The 22,805-nt window shown below is 53.7% G+C and overlaps 9 protein-coding genes across 9 annotated transcripts; 4 read left to right on the top strand and 5 right to left on the bottom strand.

The window, feature by feature from the left end:
• Positions 1-33: 33 nt before the first annotated feature.
• AKAW2_30098A (uncharacterized protein) lies at positions 34-1,059 on the top strand (the record flags this gene model as incomplete). The annotated part of the gene is made up of 1 exon (XM_041686574.1): positions 34-1,059. One exon carries the CDS (start codon positions 34-36, stop codon positions 1,057-1,059), a length of 1,026 nt encoding a protein of 341 aa, XP_041540545.1.
• Positions 1,060-2,418: 1,359 nt separating this feature from the next.
• On the bottom strand, positions 2,419-4,814 carry AKAW2_30097S (putative C6 transcription factor; the record flags this gene model as incomplete). The annotated part of the gene is made up of 6 exons (XM_041686573.1): positions 2,419-2,937; positions 2,995-3,908; positions 3,983-4,383; positions 4,467-4,522; positions 4,576-4,687; positions 4,753-4,814. 6 exons carry the CDS (start codon positions 4,812-4,814, stop codon positions 2,419-2,421), a joined length of 2,064 nt encoding a protein of 687 aa, XP_041540544.1.
• Positions 4,815-6,270: 1,456 nt separating this feature from the next.
• AKAW2_30096S (aromatic ring-hydroxylating oxygenase subunit alpha) lies at positions 6,271-7,605 on the bottom strand (the record flags this gene model as incomplete). The annotated part of the gene is made up of 2 exons (XM_041686572.1): positions 6,271-6,718; positions 6,785-7,605. 2 exons carry the CDS (start codon positions 7,603-7,605, stop codon positions 6,271-6,273), a joined length of 1,269 nt encoding a protein of 422 aa, XP_041540543.1.
• A 1,010-nt stretch (positions 7,606-8,615) lies between these two features.
• AKAW2_30095A (NAD(P)/FAD-dependent oxidoreductase) lies at positions 8,616-10,037 on the top strand (the record flags this gene model as incomplete). Its single annotated transcript, XM_041686571.1, has 2 exons — positions 8,616-9,718; positions 9,776-10,037. The coding sequence occupies 2 exons, from the start codon at positions 8,616-8,618 to the stop codon at positions 10,035-10,037; spliced, it is 1,365 nt and encodes a 454-aa protein (XP_041540542.1).
• A 247-nt stretch (positions 10,038-10,284) lies between these two features.
• Positions 10,285-10,970, bottom strand: AKAW2_30094S (GNAT family N-acetyltransferase; the record flags this gene model as incomplete). Its single annotated transcript, XM_041686570.1, has 2 exons — positions 10,285-10,517; positions 10,586-10,970. 2 exons carry the CDS (start codon positions 10,968-10,970, stop codon positions 10,285-10,287), a joined length of 618 nt encoding a protein of 205 aa, XP_041540541.1.
• A 749-nt stretch (positions 10,971-11,719) lies between these two features.
• AKAW2_30093A (F-box protein) lies at positions 11,720-12,421 on the top strand (the record flags this gene model as incomplete). Its single annotated transcript, XM_041686569.1, has 1 exon — positions 11,720-12,421. The coding sequence occupies one exon, from the start codon at positions 11,720-11,722 to the stop codon at positions 12,419-12,421; it is 702 nt and encodes a 233-aa protein (XP_041540540.1).
• Positions 12,422-12,484: 63 nt separating this feature from the next.
• On the top strand, positions 12,485-13,066 carry AKAW2_30092A (uncharacterized protein; the record flags this gene model as incomplete). Its single annotated transcript, XM_041686567.1, has 1 exon — positions 12,485-13,066. One exon carries the CDS (start codon positions 12,485-12,487, stop codon positions 13,064-13,066), a length of 582 nt encoding a protein of 193 aa, XP_041540539.1.
• A 914-nt stretch (positions 13,067-13,980) lies between these two features.
• Positions 13,981-15,765, bottom strand: AKAW2_30091S (uncharacterized protein; the record flags this gene model as incomplete). The annotated part of the gene is made up of 6 exons (XM_041686566.1): positions 13,981-14,088; positions 14,148-14,418; positions 14,480-14,790; positions 14,850-14,868; positions 14,929-15,527; positions 15,598-15,765. 6 exons carry the CDS (start codon positions 15,763-15,765, stop codon positions 13,981-13,983), a joined length of 1,476 nt encoding a protein of 491 aa, XP_041540538.1.
• Positions 15,766-17,291: 1,526 nt separating this feature from the next.
• Positions 17,292-18,941, bottom strand: AKAW2_30090S (cytochrome P450; the record flags this gene model as incomplete). Its single annotated transcript, XM_041686565.1, has 3 exons — positions 17,292-18,204; positions 18,260-18,697; positions 18,766-18,941. The coding sequence occupies 3 exons, from the start codon at positions 18,939-18,941 to the stop codon at positions 17,292-17,294; spliced, it is 1,527 nt and encodes a 508-aa protein (XP_041540537.1).
• Positions 18,942-22,805: the final 3,864 nt, after the last annotated feature.

The raw sequence follows: 22,805 nt of genomic DNA, 5'->3' as shown, positions 1-22,805 counted from the left end.
TCCCTCAGCCCGTCTCACTGGCCAGCCTCAACCATGAAGGGACAGGCCGACACCACCACCGCGGAGTCCCCTCCCCCTCTCTGGAAAGTGCGCATGCCTTTCTGGCACCGCGTGGACTGCTTCATCCGACTATGGCTGCTGAAATCCCTGGCCGCCATCTACTTCTACTTTCGGCGCCTGGTACGACCGCCGCCGCGTCGCTACCAGCCCACCTTCGTCCGTCGCTACCCATCTCGTCCCATGCTCAACGCCCACATCTTCTTCCCGCCCAACTATCGTGCGGGTGAGCGCCTGCCCTTATATCTGAACATTCATGGCGGGGGTTTCGCCGTGGGGAATGTCCAGGTAGATGACCGCTTCTGCGCCGCCTGGACCGAGCGGACCGGCATGCTCGTCGTGAGTCTGGACTACCGCCGCGTACCGCGACATCCCTTCCCCACCGCCACCTACGATCTAGTCGCCCAGATTAAGGACGTGCTGGCGGATGAGTCCCTGCCCATTGATCCCGAGCGCATCACTATTGGGGGGTTCAGTGCGGGGGGGAATCTGGCCTTGTCGGTGTCGCAGCTGCCTCCCCTGCATGGACGGGTCAAAGCCGCCGTCGTCTACTACCCGATTGTCGACTTTGGCCATCCCCCGCCCGTCAAACTAGCCTCCCGCCCCTACACGGATGGTCCCTTGGACAAGATAGGCATGATGGCGTGGGCTCTGGACTGGGGGTATGTCTGTGTGGGACAAAACCGACGCGATCCGCTGTTGAGCCCCTGGTACGCCGACCCGAAAGACCTGCCCCCGCGCATCTACATGATTGCCGCGCAGTGGGATATGCTGCGGCTGGAAGCCCAGCAGATGATCCACCGCCTGGCGGGGCTGCACGATAAAGAGGACCAGGAAGCGTCCTTCGAGACGTCTGCGTATAAGTGGACCTTGGCCCGAGGGTGTACGCATGGCTTCACGCACGGCCAGGAGGGGAATGCGGCCGAAAGAGCGTACCGGAAAAAGGTTTGCGAGGACATATATGGCCAGGCCCATGAGTGGCTGAAGAGTGCGTTGGGATAGGTGTCGTAGTCTGGTTAAAGAGCATCAGTAAATATTAGACATTAGATACAACAGGAATACTAGAGATTATAGACAACAAGTCCCGTTGAGACTGGTCTATGCCGGAGGAGCGAGCAATCTGCAAAAGAGTTAGTGTGTCCCCGATATCGTCCTATGCTACAACAGTAGCAGAGATCCCCATCAGGATGTCGGGAACAAGGGAGCTCGATTGGCTGAGATCCATTATGATGTAGAGAGGAGACATGGGAAAGGGAAGGATGATCATGATTGTGCCATCCACACTAATCAAAGGCATCGCCATGGTAAACTTGGTGGTGGCGAGTTACAGCATACAGCGAAGGTTCTGGTCGCATAGCCTGGCGGCATCGGGAAACTACTTTTCTTCACCCCCGCCTTCCCCCAACACGGCAATTGGGGACCTGAGGTACTAGCCATGTGCAACCTCCCCCCTGCTTTGGGGTGACGCGTTTCGCGCGGGAAACTGATGGCCGATAAGCATGAAGAGACAGCATACCACACCGGGAACCCCTGCTGGACGTCTGCAGTACCGGTTCCACCGTCGTCTCCCTTGCGCTCTATCAGTCCAAAAGATGGAATACCCATGGCGTTCCGAGACGTCCGGGTTGGGATCGACATCAACCCGAAGCACCAGCGGAGCCGACGCGGTGTTTGTGTGAGATGACTTGCGTCGGGAAGCCTGTAGCTACTGTCATCCCAACAACAAACAAAGCGCATGACGCTAAAAGAAGGAGGGGGGAAACAGTTGGCGGGCCGATAGGGGGGCAGACGTATCGTATCTTATCCAAGGAAGGCAAGGTCGCGAGGGGGGAAAAGATGGATCCCTGGGAAAAGATGTCCGAAACAGGCAAGGCGGTACTGGATAGTGGCGGGTCCTAGCGTGTCTTACGGAGGAGCTTTGGCCTTCGTCGGATTGGCAATGCCCCTCGCTTCTATCGGTCGGAGAACGGGTGGCGCGTATGGTCTCTTGGTTGGAGAGTTTCGCTCATGGGTGGAAAAGAGACTCGAGGTAGAGGGAGATCTCGCATAGGGACTGCCAGGTTGACCGCGGATTGAAAGGCGGGGCGAGCAGCAAAGGGGGGAAGGACGAGGAGAAAGAGGAGAGGAGGACGGAGAGGAGGATGATTTCTTTTGTGCGTGCGGGGTTGGTCGGGACTCCTCTTCCCTGTCTCTCTCTCTTTCACTCTTGTGTTTTGTCCCTCTCCTCTCGATTGCACAGGTTTCGACGTCTCCGCTCAGGTTGTGTGTGTGAGTGGGTAGGTGGCCATACTATCTCCATCGAATCAAAAGGGCAATCAAGACTATTCTTGGTATTAGATATTCACGCAGGTTTGGATCGATTCACAGGTTTCCCAAATTCCACCATGACGAAAATTCCGCATCTCCGCCGCCCGGACCGGAGTTGGCGTATCCCAGGGAGCTCTCCATGTCGCCCAGTGGAGCCGAGTCGGCCCAGAGCCATGGAGTATTGACCATCAGACTGTCAATCGGCGCAACGAGGGTGTCACGCATTATGGAAGTAGCTGCTGCGTTAGCTTTGGAGGTCGCTGGCGTCCGATACAGAGGCAGGGGCACCGCCTGGCCCCCGTCGGCGGTGTTGACCGTCACCTCCGGCGAGGTTGTGACAATCACCTCGAGCGTCGAGTCCTCTTCGGAGCCTTGCCCGACCGCCGATGCTGCCAATGAGGAATGCAGCAGGCGGCCGTCTCCCCTCCCGCCCGCCGACCGATCCGTGACGTTGAACTGTAGGATGTCCCACATGAGTGGGATGCTCAAGTAGATCTTGGAGGGGAGCCAGGTCTCATAGTCGACATTCTCCGAGCCGGATGCAATACGCATCATCTGGTCCAGGATGCGATGCTACAGAGACAGAGAGTCAGCTGCTCATTCTGTAGGCAGGGGGGGACGATCACCTACCAAGCCCTCGCAGGCCCGCGATGTAGTGGCAAAGGTCCTCAGGAACTCGCGGCACTTGGCATAGTCTACCCGCGACTTGTATTTCAGACGGGGATCCCCGGCACAGCAATAGTATAGCTGCACCGTGGCGGCAATGGCGGCGACATGGGCGAAAAAGGGGTCGGACAGGCGTACTTCCTTCTCCACCACCATGTCGATCAAGCGCACAATCCAGGTGGCGTGCAGCACCACCAGCTCCGAGGAACGTCGCCAGAAGCTGTTCGGGATGGCCAGGTTGGGATTCTGGCGCGAGGCCATAATGTACAGAAACGGGTGATTCAGGACGGTGAGGATGGCATGGTACATGAACTGCAACTTCAACCAGGGTACCCAGTAGGCCAATTCATAGGACAGCTCCTCACCAGTACGCTCGTAGAACTGAACGTGATCATAGCGATGGCAGAAGGGCGTCCGGTTCTCGACCTCCGTAAGGTCGGACAGGATCATGGAGTACATTGACTCATGCCGCCAGGGCTCCTTCATTTTGCTGCGCGCACAGTCCGATACATAGCCCCTGACATTACTCCAGACCCAGCCGAATTGGTTGCTCATGTTCCAGATTCCTGTATCGTGGGGGTTCGTGCATCCCACGCTGTCCTGCGGCATGGGTGGCGGCGGAGGCCCCGTCGCCTTGTGGCTGTCCTGGTCGCCATCCGTCGCGAAGTATGGTGGGCGCCAGATCTCGGTCGATGTGCGTAAGATGCCCGTCTGTCGGCCGTACGATTGCTCGAGCAATTGTAGACTCCAGAACAGCCGCTTCTTTCGCTCCATGTGTGGATCATCGGTGGAATAGGCGACCGCAACATCTAGCATGGCCGCGCGACAAAGCTGGGATGCCAGGCCTAGGTAGAACTGTCCGAGGTGTGTATTGCCATCTGCGACAATGGGACATACCATTTAGTTACTATTACTTTCCACACTGCTTGGCCATTCCGGGGGGTAGACGTACCGATGAAAGAAGAATAGGACAGCAGACACAAACTTTCTATCGTGGCCAGCTCCACTGTCCCATTGGCAATGCGCAGCATGATGAGCGTCCTAGCATCGTCGGCATAATGCTGGCCCTGGTCCTGCTCATGTAAGTAGCGCAAGGTGAGTGCCAACAGACTACAAATCAGCTCCTCCGGGAGAGAGCCGGGCTCGCCTGGCCCATCGAAGTCGAAACACCACACCGGCTGCCGGTGACAGTGCTCCACGTAGAGATTAATCGCCCTGGCGATGACCGAGGGTGAAGAGTGAGGGGTAGTGCCCTCGCCCAGCCCCGATGGGACAGGATAAGGGGTGTGAGAATCGCGGCGTCTCGGGGATGGTGGCGATAACTTCGTCTCGGGACCTGTCGATCGAGCTAGTCTGTGAGGATCTGTGAGCTTAATTGTACTGCGGACAATCTCGCGAGGAGAGAGAGAGAGAGAGAGAGATAGAGAAAGACCTACATATTGCCGTTTAGAATGAGATTGACCTTTTCTTCCAGCTCTGCCAGGCGATCTTTCTGAGGTGGAACATCAGCAACCGCGAAGTCCAGAGGAAGTTGGGTGCACCCACGGAAGGACTGCCTATTGACGTCCTCGTGACGGGTGTATACGAGCACGGCTGGTTAAGCCGCACACAGCATGAGCAGGCCGGTTTCTCGCCCGGACAGCGCGTTTTTTTCCTTCTGTCAACGCTGGTGAGTGGGTTTTTCTCGGCACATAGATAGAAAAATACTTGGAGTCTTCGTACCTGCAATTCAAACAAGCATGATTTGACCGTAATCTCCGACGCTGTCCTTCTGGTGGCGTCATGTTACTTTTCCCAGGATGACTCAAAGAGAAGAAGAAGAAGAAGATGATGATGATGGAAGAGCTGCTGGGAGGGGAAGGGGAATGAGTACGGGACGCGATGCCCGCGGGAACAAAAGAGGGGAGGGAGAAGGAGGGGAAACGGAGAAGGGGATTCGGATTAGAAAAGGAAGGAACGAGGGACGAGAGTTGGCGCGCGGGCATATACTACTACTACTACTACCACTACTACTACTACCACCACCACTAATAGTACTAGGGTGTCCAACTACTATCGGTAGTAGTAGTCCCGAGTACGCGGAGAGTTTGGAGGGGATAAGAAACAACCAATGATAATTCGTATAGATGTAGGAGTGCAAGGAGGGAAAAGAAGAAAGAGGGTATGAACTAACTAGTATGTAAGCTGTAAGTACTAGATTGGGTTGGCAGTGGAACCTGGGAACTGTCACAGAAAGAAGGGTTATCTGCTATCTACTACTACTATCTTAGTACCAAGTACCAGTACCAGATTACTATCGGCTATTCCTGGATGGATGGAGGGACCAGCAGCGCGAAAAGGTGGATCTGCCGCTCTCCCCGGAGGGTCCAGCCAGACAACGTTGCCAGTCAACGTATCTCCCGGTGTGTATCGATGGGAGAGAGATAAGCCCGAGTCTGATTCTATTCACGTATGGCAGGGCTATTCATAGTAGTAGCTAGACTACAGGCTACTTCGTACTCATGGCCACCCTCGCATAATTTCACCCAATACACTCCCTTTCCATGGCCAGTGGTCAGCTGGGCCCCTGTCAGTCCTTGGGAATCCCTGGGAATCCCCGCCATGACCCGTCACCCTGTCCAAGTTTTGGTGCGTCTGGCTACTTGCAGGGGGGAAGGTTTGAACATTCCAGACCAGGCGTGGGAAGCAAAAAAAAAGAACTGGGACTGGAACACTCTGACTAACCCCGGAGTAATTTAATACTTAGCATCATAATTTAACTTTAACTTTTCTTTGTCCCAGTACTGGGTTGTATCCTGGATGGTCTTAGAGAAGAAGATTAAAAAAAGTCCGGTGACTTTTCCCACCGGTCAGGTGAGCGCACGTGGTCTAGTCTGGTTCCCTTTCCTCTTCTGGCTGCTTTTCCCGTCTTGGCCATCCTGCTCCTCTCTTCTACTATCTATCTATCTTCCCCCTTCCATTCCATCCGATCCCGCTCTTCGTCTTCTGGATTACCCCCGTTTTACTTATCTAGTCGCAATACGCGACAGAAATGCACCATGATTCACTTGAACGTCATTAAAGATTGGAAGCATGCTAAAATAAGATACTATTCTAATTCGGTACAATATCTCAAATCCAAACAAAAGATCGCTAACCTGATTTGCCGAAAACAATGTGTCAAACTCGTCAAGATGGAATCATAGCACAACTCTCTCTTCTGTCCCAATTGCCGATCCCCTTCATAAACATTTTTCCCCCTCACCAGGCGACCGCCGCCGGTGGCTGCGCCCCGATATTCGAGCAGCATTCCTTACCGGCCCCACACCCCAGGTTGGCACAGAACTGCATGTCCTGCGCACTCGTTGCCGCCTCCTTGGGCACCCGCTGACGGGCGGGCCAGTACTCCTGTCCCTCCTTCTCCTCGCGCTGGAAGTGCTCCGTCACCACGTCGCGCACCACCTTCTGGAAATACAAGGGGCCCTTCTCCATCTTCGGGTGCAGCTCGCCGTTCACAAACACTCCCGCATTCAGGTTCTTCTGGGTCAGATCGCACAGATACTTGTCCTCGGACATGATGCGCTTGTACATGGTGTTGATCAGCTCAAAGTCCTCGTCGCTCGAGTTCTTGTTGCGGTACACCTCGTACTTCATCACCGACCGGGTGGGGGAGAGCGGGACGAAACGCTGCATGAAGAAAAAGTGTGGCCTGCAGATATGAATGTTAGGGTTGGAACTGGTGGGGAGGGGTTAAATTAGACAGAGGCACGCTTACGAGACAGTCATGGAGGCATTGGGGAAGTAGTATGTGCTAGCGATGCGGAGCCCGGCCGCGATCTGGTCGGGCTTGGAGTGGGCATCATGGATGATGCCGCCATCCTTGGTGTCGACCGAGTAGGTGGCCAAGTCGGCCAGGGCGGGGATGTCGGGGTGCGTAGTCGCGCAGTGGTAGCATTCGTTGTAGTTGTCGGCCAGGATCTTCCAGTTGTAGTCGCCCTCCTGCTCCCAAGTGTGGTCAAAGGTGTAGTCCTCCCACTTGACATCGGCAAAGCGGGACTGCAGATCGATGCCCTTGAAGTCATCGTCCCACGAGATCTCGGGCTGTTCCCCGGCATCCAGGTTGACCCAGATGAAGCCGTTGGCGTCGAGGTGCACGTGGATGGGGAGGAGGCTGTTCTTGCTCTTGTCGAAGCCATCGAGGTCCTGGTAGCCAGGGGCCTTGGCCAGCTTGCCATTGAGGCCGTAGGACCAGCCATGGTACTTGCAGGCGAAGATGCGGGCGGAACCCTTCTCCTCGGTCACCAAGGGGAAAGCGCGGTGGCGGCAGACGTTGTGGAAGGCGTTGATGTTGCCCTCCTTGTCGCGCACCAGAACAAAGTTGAAGCCGGACACCTCGTACTGCAGCCAGTCTCCAGTGTTGGGGAGACGCAGCTTGTGAGTGGTCAGCAGCCATTTGCGGGAGAAGATGGCGCGTCGCTCCAGCTCGAACATCTCCTGCGAGGTGTACCATGAAGCCGGCAGGGCTCGCACGGCCTCATTGGTAGGGGTAGTGGGGGTCTCGCGGAGACCCAGGTAGTTCCACAATGCGGAGGCCATGGTATTAGACCAGATGTAAAGTATAGAATGTTGGTTTTTTGAGGGTTTTTGTGAGAGTCTGGAAAGAGGCTCTTGAGTGGAGATGGATCTTGGTCGTTGTTGTTGTTCTACCAGACTTGAGGACGAGATGAGATACTGCCTTTATAGCCAGCTGGTTATCTGGTTTTATCTCTATCATCTTGCTTCATTCCAACCCATCCTCTTCTTCCCTGACAGCGGCTCCATAGCCGTCCACCGGCTCCAAAGCGATCAGGAGGTCGGGGACGGAGCCTGGATTCTCTGGCACCGGAACGCCTCGTGGCGGCGATGGCAGCCGTGGTTCCTCGTCTGGTCAATGCACGGGACTAGCATCCAGCCCTATCCCAGCTCACAACGCTATCATGGAACTGATACAAAGGCATGTTCTCTGAAGATAGACACGGCCGGCAGAAGGGACCTTTGACCGATCCGCCGGCTGGCAATCAGATACGGAGCGATAAGGGAGCTTTGACCCGGACAGATGAAAATCATCCTCCGTGATGGAGGGCACAAACAGAGCCCCCCTTACATACATTAGCCCGATTGGGAAGTCAAGCCCCAGATCTTCCCTACAGCAAGATTATTATTAGCCCACCTTAATCTTAGGGACTGAATGTTTTCCGGTCTAGGGAAAGCTTGAGCTGTCAGCCGGCCGAGGAGCTGCCAGTTCACCACTGCAGGTTTGTCCACTTGGACTGCATGATCAGTTCTCCACCACGGAACCGGTCCACGGTTAGTCTCTCCATTGCCATTCATCGCTTCAAGCCAATGCCCCCCACATCCACGGATTCCTTCACCCAAACGAGAAAGAATCCAACTGCTGCAGGCGCAGGCCAAGACGGACTCGGTTCGGTTCCCGGTTCCCAGCCGGGGCAAAACAACCGTCCAATACCTGCTCTCAAACACATTAAGAATCTGGGGGTCTGGCCTAGGGGGAGGTAGTCCCATGACACTACATTCTGATTCCTGGATATTCTCTTGTTAGTATAGTCATGGACAAGACACAGTCCATCGTGATCGTGGGAGCCGGCGTCTTTGGCCTCTCCACAGCCCTATACCTGGCCGAAGATGGCTTCTCCTCCATCACGGTAATGGATCGGTCCATGCCGCCCGTCCCCGATGGATCGAGCAATGACATCTCCCGCGTTATTCGCTTCGACTATGGTGATCCCGTCTATGCGAAGATGGGCCGCGATGCCTACGAGCTTTGGAATACCAGTCCCGACTATGCGGACTCCTTCCATCGCACCCCTTGTGTCTGGACGGCGCAGCAGTCAGGGCCTGCCGACCTCGTCTCGGCGGGCGGATCCGACTTCATTCGCAAGACCAAGAAGATCCTCACGGATATGGGCTGCGAATGGCACAACCTCGACAATGTGACCGCCTTGAAAGATCGTTTCCCTACAGTGTCAGGCACTCCCATCGGAGCAGGCTTCGAGGGATTCTACAACAACGCCGCGGGCTGGGCCGATGCGGGCCTCGCCATTACCGGCCTGCGCGATCGCTGCATCCGCGCGGGCGTCTCCTTTGTCACCGGTCGCCATGGACATGTAACCAGCTTGGAGAAAGGGTCGGATGGCGGAGTGACCGCCGTGCGAACCATCGATGGCGGGCGCATCACTGCCGATCAGTTCATTCTGGCGACAGGAGCATGGACCGCCAGTTTGGTGCCCTCATGGAACACCATGGTGGCCACCGCGCAGATCGTCGGGTTCGTGCGACTTACTCCGGAGGAGGTGAAGCGTCTGAAGGACCTCCCCATCATCTTCAACCTGTCTACGGGATTCTTCAGCTTCCCGCCTCATGAGCAGACCGGATACTTGAAGGTGGCTTGCCACAGTTTCGGCTACACCTTGTCCTCGTCCAACGTTTCCTCCCCACCCAGCGAGGCCATCTCACAGCGTGCCAACTTCATCCCCGAGGAAGGCCGTCAACGACTGCTGGCTGGTCTGGGTGAGATCTTACCTGAGTTGGTGGCGCGAGGTTTCGAGAAGACATGTCTCTGCTGGTACAACGAGACCCCGACGGGCGATTTCATCTTTGACCGCCATCCCGAACATAAGAACGTGTTTGTCGCGACCGGCGGTACGGGACAGTGAGTATCTCCCCACAAAAGCTATGGGTGTCAACTATGATACTAACGAGGGACTAGTGCATACAAATTCCTTCCGGTAATCGGCGAGTACATTGCCAAGGCCTTCCTGGGTCAACTGCCCGCCGACCTGGCGGAACGGTGGAAGTTCCACACCGACTACCGGTCGCGGGCGCAAGATGACTTGTTCACGGGCGCCAGTGCTCGCGGCGGCGGCGATGGCAGTCGGGGTGGTCCTGGACGTCGGGAGTTTACGGCGCAGGAGCGAGACAGACTCTTGACCTTGACGAATGCTCTCGTCCGGAGACCCGCCAAGATATAGATGAGGACTGACAGTGATTATCTACATAGAGCTCGTTGTGGACCCTTTAGCTTCTTGTTATTAGCGTGGTTGAAGTACTTGATCTATTGTATCTACTATTGGGTAGGGGTTTGGCCACCAGTTTCGTTGGTAGGGCCTTGGTTCTATACTATAAATATATCCTTCTTCCGTGTTCCCTGATGCCGATGAAGTTTGAATGAACCCGGCATATACTCCTCCTCTACCACATCCTCTGCACTATATTCCCTCAAGCATCCTTCTTCGGTGGATCCCGCACCATAGGTGCCAAGGCACCCGTATCCCCAAAGACATGGCTACGATCCTCGAAGCCAAAGCGCTCATAGACGGGCTTGCCCGCCTTACTGGCATCAATGTAGACCGGCACGCCTGCCTGGTCCGCAGCGCGACAGCCCCATTCCAGAAGCAGACGAGCGGCGCCCATCCGTCGGTAATCCGTGTGAGTCGCGAGCATATCGAGATCTACCACGTTCCATTAGCAAACCAGCCCGTTCTCAAAGCTATGTAGATGAGAGAACATAAAAACATACAATAATTCGGTCTCCCCCCACCCACCAACGCAGCCCGGAATGTCTCCAGCTGCTTGACAAAGGCATCATTATGCACCGGATCCATATCCGGATGCCAGGCCGGCCAGCGAGCACCACGCTCTTCCGCCGTCTGCAGAGACCATTTGGCGTAGGCGACGATGCGGTTATTCTGGGAGGTGTCGACGACCTTGAGGAATTTCTCTGCGGGTTTGTGTCGCATGTCGTGCTCGTTGGCTTCGTGCCACCATTGTCGGACGCCCGGGGTGTCGGGCCAGATGGTCAGCATGGATTCGGTGGTGAAGGCATTGTACCAGAGGTCGGTGAGGGCAGGGAGGTCCTCGAGAGTGGCGGGTTCGAGGCGGAGGGGGGAGGTGGTAGAAGCCATGACTATATCTGTATGAAGAAGAGTTGCTGGTTTATTTGGTATTGAAGGGAAAGAGGAATACTATCCCTGTCGGAATAGCTTCAGTCTGGAGGGGAGGATGACTGACTCGCGTGCACGGATCACCCACCGCCCGGGTTGGTGGGAGGGAAAAAGGGATCGATCGGCGGGGGATCCACTGCCCCAACTGTTCCTCTCCGTCTCTCCTTTCTTCTTCATCCTTCTGACGAATTCCTTCCCGTGGCCCCAGATCGACCATTAAGTTCTAAATCCGATTTCATTATTCATGTCCAAACAATGAGATTTATACATTTTCTTTTTTGAGTTCCTTGCCATGAAGGTTCCTTGGCTATGGTCGTGGCCCGGCCCGCCGTCCAAGGTTAATTAATCAATATGTATTCACCAACTTAAACTCTCCAACAAACTCATCGCCCATCCAGACTGGTCGCTACTGCTGCTCCCCTAAAACTACCACCCATGGCCATGCCGGTGACCCCTAACTAAATATCTATTCTTTATAGAACGGCAGGAGCAGGGGGAGGACGTATTCAATCCAAGCATGTACGTCGGATTTAATCAAATTAGGGGGTTGATGATAGATGCATCCACGGTAGGCAGCAGAGGTAGGTGCCTGGCGACAGTGAATGAATGATTGAACGAATGAATGCCTCGACAGTATATAGACGCGCTCTGCGTTCCCCAGCAGCCTGGTAATATCAACACATCGAATCTCTCTCTCTCTCTCTCTCAACATGTCCTTCGCTTGTCTTCCCATTGAGTTGGTGAGGAAAATCTGCACCTATCTGCAGCTACCAGCCTGGTGTGCGCTTCGACTGACTTGTCGGTCGCTCTACAACATCACTTTCGATTCGTTTCGACGCGTCTTCCGCAGCATCTCCGTCTTGTGCACCTCCGGCGGACTGTGCCAACTCTATGAGCTTTCCATGCACGAGGGTATTCGCCAACATGTCGAAGAGCTCAGACTTGTCCCGGAGCTATTCAATGGTGAATATGAAATGCCTCCCTATGGTTTCGCGTATTGGGACTGTATTCGATTGGCCTTGAAGAAACAGCGACAGCAGCAGCCTGAGGAGTACTCCGCTTCAGCCCATGTCTCGCAGTACTATCAGGATTTTCGCTTCGTCATGAAAGATCATCGACGCATACTGAAGTCGCCGACTGCCATCCGCGTTCTCCGACACTGTATGAGCCGTTTTGTCAACTTAACTACAGTCGGGTTACGATATCGCCCTGCCGAAGGAAGTCGTGACTCGATATGTCTACGCTGGCGCAGTCTAACAGACGACCTCGGCTTTCCCCCCAAGTTCCCCAAGGAATTCCGCCGGCACGAATGGATCTCCAGAGAGCAGGATCGAGCTTTCTGCTTCCTTGTTAGAGCCCTGATTGCGAGTGGTCAGAACGTGAAGCATCTGTCAACCTGTGGCAAGCATTGATATGGCGTGGCGCTTGCCAGGCTGAAGCTGACTCAAAAAGAATGGACATCCTTTGTTTCCCTCATGAAAGGCTTGTTGAACTTACACCTTTGTCTGGAGGGAACACCGGAGGGCGACCATCCAGAACGTCCCCGTGAGCTGTTGACAGCCGTTGGCCCGACTCTCGAGGTACTACGGTATCAATTCGACTCCAACAGCTCGTCTTACCCCCCTACAACTTTCCCCATTCTTGAGATCTTCCCGGGAATACAATTTCCACGCCTGCGCGAAGTCCGTTTGCAGAATCTAGTGGTCCCGCCGGAAGCTCTGATGGAATTTCTTCGTGCTGTATCGCCTACCTTGACCGACCTGATTCTAAAAGCAGTCAGTCTAGCCCAGCCTGACGATCCGTACGGCCCTTTGCCCCAAGAAGACACCCCAGGGGAGACCAAGCACCATTGGCAGCATGTTTTGGAATCCTTTCGCGATGAGCTTTCCTTGCACTTCCTTGTATTGCAGGCCGTTATGTTTAAGCGTCATGTGCTGGAAATTGAAGATGAGACATACACCTGGGGCCCGCCACATAATCAGGATACGACTGCTTATAACGTTGCGCGAAGCGGCCTTTCCTTCCACGATTGGGTGAACCAGCTACGTTTAAAATGACTGCTAACTTGCTGGCCAGTATGCTAGAGCACTCTTTACTGTCAGTAGCTAGGGTGTGTGTGCGTGTGTAGTGGTGTTTTACTAAGAAACTATCACCTTTCAACTCTCATGCACTACAAGCTTCAACCATCATAAGTACATACTAGATAGATAGATAGATAGATAGATAGCTTGAATGTTGCCTTATCTCTCAATTACAACCCCACTGGAAGTTCTCGAATCGACCAGCAACTAAGCTTATCATACGAATCAGTCGAGACTAGCGATGACAACTACTCTAGGAGATAGACAGTACGCTCGAGTGACCATTCTCTGTCGGAACCTCTGCAGCATACATTGATTATCTTATGGTTGACATGCTCATAAAGATAAGCTTTCCAGATACAAGTTACTACGTAGACGACGGTGAAATCTATCGTAGCCCCGGCTGCCGGATGCCCGGAGATCCAACGGACGGCCGGTGGTGGCAGGCAAGCTGGTAGAAGTCTAGTATCTTCCTGCAGGACGGTTAGCGTGGGAATCCCTGGGCTGCAATAGCAGGGGTCACTTGAGAGGGTTGTTATCTAGGGTTATCTATTTGACGCAGAGATAATGGGCCGGAGTTGTGGGTCGGGGGTCGGGGGTCGGGGGCCATTATCCATGATAAACATTGCAGCTTACCGTTTCTGGTCCTGTCTATTTTACATGTGACGTTGGCTAGCAGATTGCATTTCATATGTAGTTTCTATGTTATGGACTTATCCACACTGCGGTGGGTAGTACATTCATTGCGATAGGGTACAGATTATATCTCCGTAAAGGGGGCATTAGAATTATGTACCGTAACTAGTATGCTCATGATCAAGAATACACTTTTCGTCGAATGAAAATAGGATAGGATACACATGGCTCGTCCAACTCGTCGGATGCATACTTCACTGCGTCCTCTGCCTCTCGCCGCCCGCCGTGCCCATACTAGATGTGTCGTACCCGTGGGACTCGAGATAGGCGCGGAAGCGAGCATCCTCGTGCGTGATGGTATCCTATTTCCAATTAGCACTGTCATGTATCCTCCATCAGATCGAATTGACAGGTCACTTACCTGACCAATATGAGGCAAGCAAAAGAACGCCAAAAACGCACTAAAGATACACAAAGCACTAGACACGTAAAACGGATCCTGGCCCTGGCGGATCTTGTTCGGGGCGTTCTTGACAATCACGGGGAAGACGTATGTGCCTACGAACGCGCCAATTTTGCCCATGGCGGCTGCGGTGCCGTAGTATTGACCGCGGATGGGCGTGGCGCAGGTCTTGGCTGCACAGAGACCGATGTTGTCGCCGGGGCCGACTTCGCCCATGGCGAGGAAGATACTGTCATCCGGGTGGTTAGTGCGAAGTGGGACAAATGGGGATGGATCGGGGATGGACTCACCCGTAGACAACGACAAAGGCGGCCACGTAGTGAGGGGTATCCAGGTAGGGATAGCATCCGGTCATGATCAGGCCGATGGCTCCCTGGACGAACACTCCGAATGCTAGTGTGTTGCGCGGACCGTACCAATCGCTCAGGAATGCGCCCAGAGCAGACCCGGGTAGGTAGAAGACGTTGATGAGGGTGTTCCAACCGAGTGTCTGCCACATGGGCGCGCTATCGCCAATGATATCGGCCAACCAGGCGGATGAGTAAATACTGAAGGAGTAGGTGGAGAAGTCGTAGATGAACCAGATCAAAGATACGACACACTGGACGAGTTAGCGCATTCGAAATGGTAAGGTTTGCCTGAAGTTCCTGGCAGGCTTACCCAACGCTTCCAGTAGAATCTGTCAATATTCCTGTTAGTTATGTTTTGATCTCATCTGGGGGAGGGAGCTGAGGCTTACTTGACAATCAGCCAGACGGGAAATTTGTTCATCTTTTCGCGGGTGTACTCGGCGGGCTCCTTCAGCTTCATCCGCAGATAGATCAGACTGAGCGGAGGAATGACACCAAGGCCCAGGCAGATACGCCAGGCAGCGCGAAGATGATTCTCTCCAGTGGCGAGCACAACAATCATAGGCACAAGCGACGAAGCGACAGAGGCCAAATCCAGCTGAAAGTTAGTGAAGAGAATGAACCAGCGATGCCGGGTGCCCTCGGCCAGTTCACCACTGCTCTCGGCGGCGGCGACGGAACCAGCAGGGTATTCACCTCCGACACCTAGGCCCAAGAAGAAGCGATAGACCGTCAGGGCTGTGAACATGCCGGGAAGGCTGCCATTATGGCCATAGGCACCGGCACAGAGAGCACCAAAAACGAACAGGATGACAGTGGAGACCATGAGGGTGTTGGATCGAGACCAATGGTCGGAGAGGTAGCCAAAAAAGAGCATGCCAACAACCGTTCCAGCGAAAGCGATGGACGAGACGTTCTGACTGTAGGTAGAGCCATCGTAGATCTTGGGGTAAATTTTGTCGAGCATGGTGTTGACGGTACCGATGACCTGACGGCCATAACCTATGTCAGTGCGATTGAACCTCAAGGGACATATTGAAAGAGAAGAGGTCACTGACATATTGCAAATATCCATCCGACCACAAACCAGCACCACAGGCAAAGGTAGGCCAACTGCGCTCCCAGAAGGATTTCTCGGTGTCGGCCAAGGGATCCTCATCGACATGAGGGTCACCGTGCGGCGACACCACCAGCTCCTTGGTCTTCTCGTCACTGCGGTCCATCATTGTGTAGACTTAGATTGCAGTCTCGAAAACTGACAGATAGACAGATCTAACTGGGAGAAATGGAGGAGATGAAGAAGAAGAGAAAGCAAGGGGGAAGCAGCAGGAGGGGCAACGTTAACCAGCCGGGGCACGAGACCACGGGATACCCTACCAACAGTGGCGGCAATCAGCAGCATGAAGACGCTCGACCGGTGGGTGGGGGAGAGGTTTTATAGAGTCGGTGACCTGCAGCAGCGGGCAAAGCTTGTCCGAGGAAATTGCCCCATCATCGCGGCAGGGAACTGGTCTGAAGGAAGAGAGTGAAATGCAAAGCGGATCTCAGTGGTGGGGAAAGGATCAAGTTTGAGGTAGTACGGCGTGCGCACGAGGGAATGGGCCAGGTTCCTCGTATCTCACTGGTGCATTGGGGACACTTTGACAGACATTTTCTGCCTATCTCCGGTAGCGTAAACCATGAGGATATTGACTACACAGTAAGCAGAGAGAGAGAGAGAGATAGGCGACCCACCGGCAGACGACGATAGGAACTCGTGGTTCGGTGTCCCCGAGCCACTTTGGCTAGTGTCTACTTACTACCTATGGAGTACTTAGTCCTAGATAGGGTTACTACTACTGGGTAGGTACCAAGCTTCTCTGCTTCAAAGCTTGAAGTGGGGACACCATGGATCCAGCCCAACTGACACCCTCGCTCCACGTGCAAGGCTCACTGGGTGTCGCCGGTTGGCCCCCCATGTATGGAGTAAGGGGGGGGAATCCGTAGGGAGGAATATACGCAGCTCGGAGGGACGCTCGTTGCAGGGCAATCGGGCGCGTGCAGAGCAACGAGCCAATCTGCCACCAGGTCGCACTCTTATTCGATGGTACAGGGGGTGGTGGCGCGATAGAGCCATCGCTGCTGATTCGCGATAGGCGGTCGCAGTGCAGAAAGTTGGGATGCTGTAACTTCAAAGTTTTCTGCTATTTCCCCTTTACACCCTATGCCAGATATCAGAAGAGGGTATTGAAGCAACAGCATATTGTTTTGTTTATGGAGACTTCACTGATTCTCTTTGTCAAAGAATCAAGGGACATGGATGGAACTGCCAGTCTGTCAGGCACGTGGGCTCGATGGGGGCTTCTAATCAACTTCTAATCAGGACGGCGCTTGGGCCCACGTGCCGCCCTTTCTGGCGCATCCTGCAGCTGGCGCAGCTGCTGTTAGGATGAATGAATGCATGGATGCTTCATCATGAAAAATAAGTGCTGCTACCAGAGGTGGCTCAACGTAGTTGTAGCGATTAGTAGTATTCTTGGTCGGATCGGACTCGATTAGAATCAGTGAAATGGGTCGATGCACCCCGATTTGGGGCATGACTCGGAGATATACAGGCCACGTGCTCAATCACCTTTCTTTCACTTTTGACTGCAGCAGCGACCGGAATTTTTTTCTCTCGAAAAACACAAGGTATAACCAGCCACGTGGTCCATGGCAAATTTTAATGGGCAGTTACTCATCCCATTCTACATCGTACAAACTACTTACTACTCTATCCCACCATCAAGTTAAACACTCCACTCCCGGGCTGCACCGTACAGTCCCATTCCACTCCCGCGTATTCGCTGCGTGGACGCACCGTCACTGGAAACTTATCCTTGAGCGGTCGCATGTTCGACGCGACCGCCATCGAGTTCAACCGCGGCGTGCGCCACTGGCCATCCACCGGCGCTATATCATATCGGAGCACCAACAGAGCGGCTAATCCGAGAATCTCCGAGCTGGCAAAGTGTCGTCCGGGACAGATGACGGGGGACACTCCAAACGTCATGAAGCCTGCCGTGCGCCGCGGGTTCTTCTCCTCCGACCGGATGTACCGCCGCGCATCGAACTCACTCGCCGTCTCTCCCCATGCCTCGGGCATGCGACCCAACGTCTTGGCCGGCATGTTGATCATACTTCCCGCTTTGAGAAAATATTGATCCGCCAGCATCACGTCTTCCATGACAAATCGCGTCGGGGCAGATGCAGACTGCACGCGTAGGATTTCCTGGAAGCTCGAGACCACGAGCGGGCAGTTGTCGCGTAGAGCCGAGATATCGATGATGTGTCGCTGGTCGGCGTCCACGCGGAGCGCATTCGTGCGAATCTCCTCCCGGATTTCCTCCAGTAGGTCGGGTCGGGAGTACAGCTCATACAGCACCCAGAAGGCGGCGGGAACCGTGTTGGAGAGGAGCCCGATGCCCATGCCTACCTCCTCTCGTGCGATATCCGCAGCGGACATCCCGGCCTCCCGCATCGTCTTCCATCGTACCTGGGTCATCTCCGATCCGTCCTCATGGCCCCCTTGCTCGTAGTACCGCACCAAAGCGGCCACGACCGCCTCGCGCCCCCGCCACGCAGTGCGCGCGGTCAGCCAGGGGAGGAAGTTGGCCATTAATGGGCTGAGGTGCGACTCAAAGGACCTATCCACTCAGTCCCATAGTTCGCTTAAATCCGCGTAGAATACGAGTCACTCACCAGAATGATTCCTCGATGTTCGCATCCTTGTAGGGGTTCAGTGGCCCATACGAGGCATCCGTACTTGCGACCGTGATGGCATGGCGACACCAGCCGTAGAGGTCGATGGTGGTGGCGCTGGCCAGCTCATCGACCAGGGGTCGCAGCAGGCGCGTCATGCGCTCGTTCATGCGATCCAAGGGCGCGCCTATTAGCGTGGGCTGCATGGCATGGATGACGGTCTGCTTCAATCCCTGGCCGCCCGATTGCTTTTCGCGCATCAGCTCCAGCGTCGGGCCACGAATGCCGACCATGCGCTCGGCCGCCATGCTGAGGAACGGGTCAAAGCTCAGGGACTTTTTGTTCCGTTGGATGGACAGCAGAATGCTAGGCGAGGTGACCAGGTAGCTCTTGGTGAAGACCATGTTGAGGCCGAAAATCGGTAGGCCATGTTTCTCGCTACGGCGCATTAGAAGGTCTGTCGTCGAGTTCCCAATCACCGAGTTTATAGGGACTCCAAGACTCACGTTAGCATGGTAAAGTATGATAAGCCATACCACAAGAAACACGGCAGATGGCCGACCACGGGAATACTGCTGCGCACCAATGGTGGTTCGCGCGGGTCGGGCTTCTCGCGACGAGTGAAGGCGTACCCGAAGACGGCCAGGAGGCCGAGCACCGCCAGCGTGTAGAAGTCCAGCATGACTGGAAGGGGCGCGAAGGGGCGCCACCCAGAGTAGTGTGAGAAAATGGGGATTGGGGGAAGGGGATAGAGAATTGCAGGCCAGAGTTGGTGTTTTCGCGGGGAAGAAAGAGAGTTTATGGAGTCAGCCCCAAATCACGCGACCGCCATTCTTCTGCTGGAGGCCTAATAAGTAATAATAAGTAACATCGCAACGCCAGTTGGCTGCTTCGGCTAGTATCTTAAGCTTCCCGAGGTGGGGGTAAGGGCCGGATCTTTCTTTAAGCTTCCGGCTCATCTGTCACCAAAAAACACATCAACATGATGTGTGGATAGTTTTGTTGTGGTGGTATTCATTGCAATGTTGTCTGTTCTGGTACTGGTGTGTGGGATTCTCTTGTGCCAGTGGAGAGCGACCGAGGAGTCCTCAGTATTAAGTACTTGTACTGCTACAGTAGTAAGTAGGGACACAATCACTGGATAGCGTGGATAATGAAGGTTCACACAAGCCGAACAAGTTTATCGAACTGCTTGTAACCAGTGTAAAGACTGTAAGTAACTGCATAAGACTGGCGATGAATGTGTACAAACACCCTACCTGCAATTTTGATTGGGTGCCAAAGAAATCATAGGGCCATTATGTACACAAATAGGTAATAACTAAGTACTATGCAGTGCTGTGTAATCAGTACTAGCTTGGGGCTGTCTGCATTGCCAATAAGGTCATCCCATCCCGGGATGATGTGGGTCCTAGCAGAGCATCATGATGTTCGATGAGATATCTCCGGTGGACACTGATCGACTGGCACAAACCCATGGAATTGTCCGATATCATAGATGAATAAGCGTGGGAGCACATCTGCCACGGTTTATACTAGTAGTTCGTTCATACATTGCAAAGTAGTTGGTGCACCCATTTACCGACGGACTAGTAGATAAGTAGTACTGCCCGGCAGGATGTCAATATATATAGTACTATGCGAATACATTGAAGAGCACCATCCAAGCAATTCGAGTGCTTGGTGGCTGTTGGAGCTCTTATACTCTATAGCAGAAGAATTGTTTCACGATACTCACTTTCTCGCGTTTCACTCCATGACTTCATGAATCAAGGCATCATGTACCCAGAGCCGTCAACACAGCAATGTCTAGGCATATCGAATCGTGCCCACACTCACCATCATTATCGTGGAAGTTAGTGCGCCCAAGTCACATTTTACAGGCCATCCTTTTACTATTACTGACATATTGAGTGGCGTACTACACGTTGCTCGCGACGCGGTGTAGGCTTCAATTGTGGAGGTATTGAGGATGAGTTTTCCCCTACTAGTATTCGTTCAGGGTGAGAATTTGGAACCTGGGCCGGTCGCATATGTTGGCATTTGGAATTTGCCTCCTAATAAAGTGATTAGATGTTTAGGCTCATATTACTCGCAATAGTCCCATCATCGTCTAGTGATTGAAATTTTCTATATACTACTTTGTACTGTTCATTTCCGTCTCTTCATTCAGGCCCTCAATGCCCGAAGCGCTGATATCAAAGCTACAACTAAATTTGTCAATTAGTGCAAGCCATTGAAAGCCTTTTATCATGAGGAGGCCCGAAAACCAGCCGGATCGGTCTTGAAAGACCAGCTAGTTCAAGTTTTGCTTTTGGCGCGTAAATGAAGAACTCATGCTGGACGCCTTCTGTTGATGCCCTAGGCATTTGGATAAAGTGACCAAGGAAGCAAATCACAGCATAGCAGGCAACCTAGCGGTGCATATACCAATGGCCGCCAAAACACAGCTAGAGACTTTCATTGTGAGCGTTCCGGACCAAATGCGATCGACCGCGATTCGTGGTGCTCGTCGCGTTCGGGAGCGGGCTGGATTAGTACCCGGAGCGGGACTCAGCGGAAAGCTGGATAGATCACCTGGATTACCCGTGCTGATGCCTGGAGATGGAGGTAAGTGTTTATCATCATGGAATGATCAATCACGTCTCGCCACTTTATCAATCACACAGCAAGCTCTATACTGTAATTTACGGCAATGACAACGACGGATTGGCCCCGGTAGTCACTTCGCTGTCAAATTTCTCATAGAGCCTAGAACTTTCCATACACTGGTGATCCGGGAAGACTAGAAGAATCGACCTCTGGGCGCCATCCTCTTCAGCAGGATTTGGGGCTGTGTGAATGAGTGAGCATATCGCCAAGAGTGACTCGATGCCCCTGGTGAGACGGTTCATTCAACATCTGGATGACAGCAGCAGGAACCCGGCCTGGCCCCAATGATAAACAAGTTTATGCGATTGGATTTGAACCCTGCCGAGATTATCTCGCCCCAATTCTACCAGAAATATCCAAATCTTCGTTCTTCTGATCGAAGGAGTCTTCGAACTCCCAGCTGCGTGTAATCCGACCGTATATTCACGGAGAAATCCGGTCCCAGAGATGTAGTCAGTTTAGGCGACTGGATGGAAAAATCTGCGCATGCAAGCAGCAGCCTGGAATTGAGTTTTTTTTCTCCCGCTGTGCACATGTGGCATTGGGTTTTCATAGCCTGCAGGTACGGTGTGCGACGTACCACGTACTTGCGTAGAGGATTGCCTGCTTATTTTCACCTGTTATTTTTCACCTTTCAGTTGCTTTGTTTTTGTCCCCCAACACCAATGCACCTGATGCATATGCAGTACAACACAGCAGTCTTCGAGCGAAAAGAAATCATTGGAGTGGTAGCTCGCAATATCATGCTTTTTGGGGCCGAGGCACGATGGTGGGATAGAGGACGGGTGGAAACCAACAAGTTGATCTATGGCAGACACTCCATGTCTAAACGGCAGCGGTGAATGTTAGCGTCTGATTCATGTCTGCGACCAAGTGAAGCAGTCGACTGCTTCTGCCTACGTAATGGCGGCGGTTAGTGTTCTATATATAGCTCTATCGCGGGAGAACATATTGCTTCTGCTCACTTCAAAACCCCCCGGTGAGACAAACGATGGTGTTTGTTGATCTCAGACCGTGAATAGTAACTGAGTTGCCGGAATTAACTCGCATGAACTACAGAGTCAGTCAACTTCGCTTCGGCGGCAATGTTATTAAAGGATTGTCATGAAAATAGAAGAACACTACCCATCGTAGTAAGGGTTGTGAAGATCCTGGTGGGCTTTGATCGGGTCACTGCCCGTCCCGCGCTGAGATCTAGCATTTCTCTTCAGCCAACAACATCACCGCGAGATCGCTGATCTTCAGAAAGGCCACCTCGTCGCGTACGCGTCCAAGTTCGCCAACCAGACTGACTGACTCTCTTGTTGAGAGTGTGCCTGGGTATGTGCGGCATGTCAGCATCATGCACTGGTTGAGGGGCACATCTGCGACCGTGGCTCATCAGTGGGTTGTTGCGAAGCCACAGTTTTGCAACAAGCTTTCTGTGTGAAAGAATCGAAGAATCGCGAAGCATTTCTGAAGCCGGGATGGAACCTGGGCTGGAACCACAGAAAGTCAATCGGGACATTGTCTGGTAAGGGCCAAGGACAGGAGGATGGTCTGGCACTCATTCTGCGACCCGGACTGTGTCAGTGTCTGAGTGGATTCAAAATGTGCCTGGTTGCCCCTCCTTCAACGACGACGGGGCAATCCCGAAGCAGACCGAAACACTCTGATAGGTTCCATGACGTCTGACACTGTATGCGATTTATGAGGCGTTTTCTTGGGCTGATAACGGCCAGACTGGCCGCCCAGTTAGAAACCCTAGATGAAGTGTTGTCCGATATCCCGACGGGGCCAGTGGCGATGCAGCCGAACCGGGGTCGGCAGGACAAGGCATGGCGCCGTGAAATGCCCATTGGCCAGGTGTGAGGCATGGGACAGGGTCCTTGCCCTCTGACTGCGAATTGTCCGC

The sequence above is a fragment of the Aspergillus luchuensis genome, chromosome 3, assembly GCF_016861625.1.
Source record: "Aspergillus luchuensis IFO 4308 DNA, chromosome 3, nearly complete sequence".
Classification (NCBI taxonomy): domain Eukaryota; kingdom Fungi; phylum Ascomycota; class Eurotiomycetes; order Eurotiales; family Aspergillaceae; genus Aspergillus; species Aspergillus luchuensis.
The sequence above is the reverse complement of the archived record's forward strand: the minus strand, read 5'-3'. Positions and strand labels throughout refer to the sequence as shown.